At 36.4% G+C, this 6,948-nt stretch overlaps 1 protein-coding gene across 1 annotated transcript; it reads left to right on the top strand.

Annotated features, from left to right (window-relative positions):
- The first annotated feature begins 557 nt into the window (after positions 1-557).
- LOC105487181 (translationally-controlled tumor protein-like) lies at positions 558-1,105 on the top strand. The gene has a single exon (XM_071078881.1). The coding sequence runs from the start codon at positions 558-560 to the stop codon at positions 1,074-1,076; it is 519 nt and encodes a 172-aa protein (XP_070934982.1). The 3' UTR covers positions 1,077-1,105.
- Positions 1,106-6,948: the final 5,843 nt, after the last annotated feature.

Raw genomic sequence — 6,948 nt, 5'->3', positions numbered from 1 at the left:
CTCCCAAAGAAAATTGAGTTGGGTACTATTTGTGTTAAAAAATATTATTTCTGCTTTCCTTTCCATACCTGCATTGTCCATTTGTTTTCTTATTTTCTATCCAAGCCCTATTCCCTCAACATCTTCATTAGACAGGTATTGGTGAAAATCAACTTTGATAATCACTAGCAGTACTCCATTAGTCATGGGAAATCTGAGAACCATTGAAGTGAAGATTTACTGTATCACGTCTACAAATCACTGAGCACTTTATATGCACTATTTTATTTCAGTACGTCCTACTGTGTATGTGCAATGTAGGTATAAATACCTCCATTTACAAATAACAAAAAATGAGGTTCAGCATTTATGTACCATGCATAAGTTCACACAGATATGAAACATTAGAGTAGGATTCAAGTCAAGTTCTGGATGCAAACCCGCTGCTCCAAAAGCACATCATGCTTTTCCGCCCGCTCGCCGGTTCCACTGAATGCTGCTCTGGCTGCACCATGCTCCCTTGGAGCTTCCGGCTCCTGCTAAGCTAGTGCAGCCGTAGTATCCCTTCAGTTACCATCATGATTATCTACCGCGACCTCATCAGCCACGACGAGATATTCTCCTACATCTACAAGATCCGTGAGATTGCGGACGGGCAGTGCTGGGAGGTGGTGGGGAAAATGGTCAGTAAGATAGAAGGTATCATTGATGACTCGCTCATTGGTGGGAATGTCTTCGCTGAGGGCCCCGAGGGCGAAGGTACCAAAAGCACAGTAATCACTGCTGTCGATATTGTCATGAACCATCACCTGCAGGAAACAAGCTTCATAAAAGAAGCCTACAAGAAGTACATCAAAGATTACATGAAATCAATCAAAGGCAAACTTGAAGAACAGAGACCAGAAAGAGTAAAACTTTTTATGACAGGGGCTGCAGAACAAATCAAGCACATCCCTGTTAATTTCAAAAACTACCAGTTCTGTATTGGTGAAAACATGAATTCAGATGGCATGGTTGCTCTACTGGACTACCGTGAGGATGGTGTGACCCCACATATGATTTTCTTTAGGGATGGTTTGGAAATGGAAAAATATTAACAAATTTGGCAATTAGTTTGGATCTATCACCTGTCATCATAACTGGCTTCTAATTGTCATCCACACAACACCAGGACTTAAGACAAATGGGACTGATGCCATCTTGAGCTCTTCATTTATTTTGACCATAATTCATTCAGAGTGGAGGCATTGTTTTTAAGAAAAACATGTTGGCTGGGAGCAGTGACTCACACCTGTAATTCCAACACTTTGGGAGATCGAGGCGGGTGGATCACAAGGTCAAGAGATGGAGACCATCCTGGCCAACATGGTGAAACCGCATCTCTACTTAAAATACAAAAATTAGCGCGAATCTGTAGTCCCAGCTACTCGGAAAGCTGAGGCAGGAGAATTGCTTGAACCCAGGAGGCGAAGGTTTCAGTGAGCCGAGATAGAACTCCAGCCTGGCAACAGAGTGAGACTCCGTCTCAAAAAAGAAGAAAGAAAAACAAGTCATGTAGGTTGTCTAAAAGTAAAATGCATTTTAACCCAGTTGAGAGAATGCCTTTTAGTTTAATACATATTTAAACTAAATTCATCCTGTAGTGTTCCTGGAGAAGCTAGTGCCTGGTTGTAAGCTACTACTAGAAAGAATAAGACTCATCAATTAACTTCTACAGTGGAAACTACTTCTGGGACTGGAATATACAGAAGAATCAAAGGTTTTGATTGTGAGTTGCAATAAAGGGAAAGACCATGTTCATAGCAGTGCCAACATCTGAAGTGGAGCTTTACACATTTCATCACTGACAATGGAATTAGTTAACTGGAAGAGATTACCAAGAGAATAAAAGGAGACTAATTCAGTTGGAAAGAAAAAAAAAAAGCGCATCATATATTGCCTAAAATAATGTTTGCATTCTGGCTCCCAGTCTTAAGTTCCAGCATACACTGTCTTGTATTATCTATTTTTGTGCTACAAAATATTTTTTTGCTTTTTAACTGAAGTATTTTCAATGTAATTTAGATATAATTTTTCCATAGAGAAATGCACAAATCATAAATGTTTTACTAGCATAATCCACACTCTTATCAAAGTGTAGAACATTCCCATCTCTCCATAAATTTCCTTTATGTCATTTCCCATTAATTATGCCTCCCACTATTGCTGAGGCAACCAGAGCTCTGATTGCCTATTCTAGTGCTTCATATAAATAAAAGCATACAAAAGATATTCTTATGTGACTGGTTTTATTTTCACTCAACATATGTTTAGAGGTTTCCTCATGTTGTTGCATGAGGATTTTCTGTTTGTTTGTTTGTGGGTTTTTTAATATACTGATTTGTATTCCATCATATAAATATATCACAATTTATGTATCCATTCTGTTGTCAAGGAACATATAGATGCTTCACAGTTATGAATAAAACCATTATGAACATTTGTGTTCAAGTCTGTTTGTGGATATATGTTTTTCTTTCTCTTGGGTAAATGCCCAGAAGTATGTATTAGTTTTCTAGGGTTGCTATAACAAATTACCACACACTTCATAGCTTAAAACAATGGAAATTTATTCTTTCTCAGTGGCCAGAAGTCTGAGATCACTTGTTGGCAGAGCAACTTTCCTTTGAAGTTTCTGGGGAAGAACCCTTCCTTGCCTTTTCACAGCTTCTGGGAGCTCCCATCAATCCTTGACATTTCTTGGATTGTGCTGTACCACTCCAATGCTGGCTTCCATCTTCAAGTGGCCTTCTTTTCGATGTCTTTATTTCCAAATCTTACCTTTCCTTTCTCTCATAAAGACACCAATCAATGAATTTAGAGCCAATTCTAAACCCAGAGTCCTTTCATTTAAAAATCTTTAACTAAAAACATCTGTAAATATTCTATTTTTAAATTAGGTAGCAGTCTGAGGTTCCAGATGAACATAAATTTGGGGGGAAACATTGCTGACTATAGTAAAATTGGTGCATATAGGTTACATGTCTGGTTTTTTTTCTGTTTCTTTGTTTTGTTTTGAGACAGAGTCTTACTCCATCCCCCAGGCTGAAGTGCAGTGGCACGATCTCGGCTTACTGTAACCTGCACCTCCTGAGTTCAAGCAATTCTTGTGCCTCAGCCTCCCAAGTAGCTGGAATTACAGGTGTGCCATCACGCCCAGCTAATTTTTGTATTTTTAGTAGAGACAGGGTTTTACCATGTTGGCCAGGCTGGTCTCGAACTCCAGACCTCAAGTGTTCTGCCTGCCTTGGCCTGGGCCTCCCAAAATGCTGGGATAACAGATGTGAGCCACCACACCCAGCCTAAATCATTTTCTAATGTATTTGTAACGTATGATTTTATTCCCAAAAGCATACATGAGAGTCAAGTTATTCCACCTTTTGTATTTGGTGTTGTCTTTAAGTTTTAAAATAATAACAGTGAATGGCAGTGGCATCTCATTGTAGTTTCAATTCCTGGCAGTTTGTGGTCTGTCTATTCATTTTCTTAGTAGTTGCTTGAGAAATGGAATTTTTAAATTTCAATGAAGTCTATACTTTTGTTTTCTTTTATAGTTTGTGTGTTCTGTGTTCTGCCTAAAATTGTTCATTCCAAGTGTATTAGTTATCCATCACTATGTGACTGCACCAAAGCTTATCATCTTTAAAAAGCCATATTTCTTATCCCACAGTTTACATTTATTAAAATGAATTTATTATAACTAACAGGAAGTATTTATTATACAAATTTTCTTAGGGTCAAAGACCCTTAGCACAGCTCAATTCTTGTTGTTGCTGCTGTTGTTTAACAAGGCTGCTTTCCAGGGGTCTGATGGGGCTGCCATCATTTCAAGGGTCAGCTAAGGAAGGATTCACATCCAAGCTCAGTCATGTGGATATTAGCAGGACTCAGCTCCTCATGGTCTGGTGGACTGAGGGCCTCAGTCTGTGGCCTCTCTATGTAACACCTCAAAACATAGCTGCTTGTTTCAGCAGATGTCACAAGCAAGACAAGCGAAATAGAATGTTACACTCCTTTGTAATCTAATCTTGGACGTGGTAGTATTCTATTTATTCAAAGTCAGTCACTTGATTCAATCCACTCTCAAGAACAGGCAACCTAAGGTTATGAATACCAGAAGATGGGAATTATTGGGAGCCATTTTAGAAGATGGCTTTCACATAAAATTTTAAAAGATGATCTCCTATTTGTTTTTCTGCTACTTCCTATATAGTTTTATATTTTACATGTAGGTCCATGATGCCATGAAGTATTGTTTGCATATTATGTGAGGTAGCTATCAAAATTTATTTTACCCATATGCATGTCCAGTTACTCTCGTGCAATTTGTTAAAAATATTTTTCCCATTGAATTGTTTGGTAACTTAGTCAAAGCTCTTGGTCTACAAATATAAATTTAGATATATTTCTGGAATGTATTGCTTTCCAATATCAAGCTGCATTGATTAATGGAGTTTTACAGTAAGACACAAAAACAGTTTGAGTCTCCCAAGATAGTTCTTTTCCAAAATTGTCTTGGATAGCCTAAGTGATTTGAATTTCCATATATTTTTAAATTAAGTTATTAATGTCAACAAAAACATACACTGATATTTTTATTAAAATTGTCCTAAATCTATAGACAATTCCAAGAGAACTGCTGTATTTAAAATATTGAACCTTCCAGTAGTATACGTAGTATATCTCTTCATTTATGTGGTCTTACTTGATTTCTGTCATCATTTTTTTTTAATTGTTGTGTAACGCATTTTTAATTACATTTATTTCAATTTTTATGGTTTTTAATGCTATTGTAAATGGTATTTCTAACATTTTCCAATTGTTCATTGAGCTGCATCTCATTATATAACGTTTCAGTGGTTGTTCTAAGAGTGATGATATGCCTCTTTAAGTTATCCCAATATTTTATCCAAAATAATTCAATATATTTAGAGTTAATAATGAATTATTTTGGATAAAATAAAGAAGACTGTAAACAATATGCATCCATGCCTAACCCCAATGCTTATAACTATCATCACATATATTAAATTTTAAAACTTCATAAAAACAAAAAAGTTATAGTTTGTTTAAATAGTAAGGCATTTTTCTTCCATAAATTTATAGAAGAACTCTATGTATGTGTATATTTGTATGTGTTTATATTTATTTTCATATTTACTATTTCTACTGCTTTTCATTTCCTCCTGTACATCTGAGTTGCTATCTGTTAACATTTCCCTTCAGACATAAGGTTTTTCTTTAATTTACGGTAGGGAATATCTGCCGACAGCTGGTCATGTCAGTTTTGTTTATTTGAAAATACTTTATTTTACCTTGCTTTTTAAAGGATAGTTTTTTTGTTTTTTTTGTTTGTTTGTTTGTTTTTGAGACGGAGTCTCGCTCTGTCGCCCAGGCTGGAGTGCAGTGGTGCGATCTCAGCTCACTGCAAGCTCCGCCTCCCGGGTTCACGCCATTCTCCTGCCTCAGCCTCCCGAGTAGCTGGGACTACAGGCGCCCACAACCGCGCCCGGCTAATTTTTTGTATTTTTAGTAGAGACGGGGTTTCACCGTGGTCTCGATCTCCTGACCTCGTGATCCGCCCGTCTCGGCCTCCCAAAGTGCTGGGATTACAGGCGTGAGCCACCGCGCCCGGCAAGGATAGTTTTTATGTATGTAAATTTTTGACTCCTTATTTCATTGCTTTAAATGTGTTATTCCAATGTTCTCTGATCTTTATAATTATTAATATTGGCTATTAATCATAGTGTTGTTCCTTATAAGGAATATATATTTTTTCAGATTATTCCAGGTTTTCTCTTTATCTTCAGACTTTAGTGTTTTGGCTGTGACTTGATGCAAAGGTGTTTTCTTAGAGTTTATCCTATTTGATGTTTGTCGAGCTTCTTGAACTTGTATGTTAATGTTTTTCAAACACAACTGGAATATATTTATCTATTATTTCTACTAAGATTTTTCTTTAATATTTTCTCCACTTGACCCCACAATCCTATTACTGGGCATATGCCCAAAGGAATATAAATCTCTCTATTATAAAGACACACGCAAACGTATGTTTAGTGCAGCACTATTCACAATAGCAAAGACATGAAATCTTTGCCCATCAATGATAGACTGGATAAAAGAAAATGTAGTACATATACACCATGGAATACTATGCAGCCATAATAAAAAATGAGATTATGTCCTTTACAGGGATATAGATGGAGCTGGAGGCCATTATCCTTAGCAAACTAACACAGAAACAGAACACTAACTACCACATGTTCTCACTCCTAAGTGGGAGCTAAACGATGAGAACATATGGATATATAGAGGACAGCAACAGACACTGGGGCCTTTCGGAGGCTGAAAGGTGAGTGTAGGGAGAGGATCAGGAAAAGTAACTAATGGGTACTAAGCTTCATACCTGAGTGATGAAATATTCTGTGCAACAAACCCTCATGACACAAGTTTCCCTATGTAACAAACCTGCACTTGTACTCTTGAACTTAAATATTTTAAGTTTGAAAATATATATTTCTTCCCTATTATTCCAATAATGAAAATGTTACTAATTTTTACTCAAGTTCACAAGTCCTTTTCTTCTGATAGACACAATGTGTTCACAAACTCATTCAGTAAATAATTTTGGCCACATTTTAGCTGTAAAATTTTTATTAAGTTAGCTTTAATTCTTAGAATACTTATATGTTTACACACTGATACAAAACCATATTTTTCTTTACCTATTTTTAGTAATTTTTGTAGTTATTTGTTGCATCAATCTAATCTCTGATCTCAATTGACTGAATTCTTATTTTCATGGAAATGTGTCACACTGTCCAGAATCTTTTTGTGTCTAATACTTTGGGTTGAAAACTAAACTGGACATTATATAAAATAAATCATAGTGCGTCTGAATTCTTTTAGTCTCTTCTGAGGATTCTT

Source organism: Macaca nemestrina, chromosome 14 (genome assembly GCF_043159975.1).
Source record: "Macaca nemestrina isolate mMacNem1 chromosome 14, mMacNem.hap1, whole genome shotgun sequence".
NCBI classification, from domain to species: domain Eukaryota; kingdom Metazoa; phylum Chordata; class Mammalia; order Primates; family Cercopithecidae; genus Macaca; species Macaca nemestrina.
Note: the sequence above shows the minus strand (reverse complement) of the source record. Positions and strands in the feature narration are given on the sequence as shown.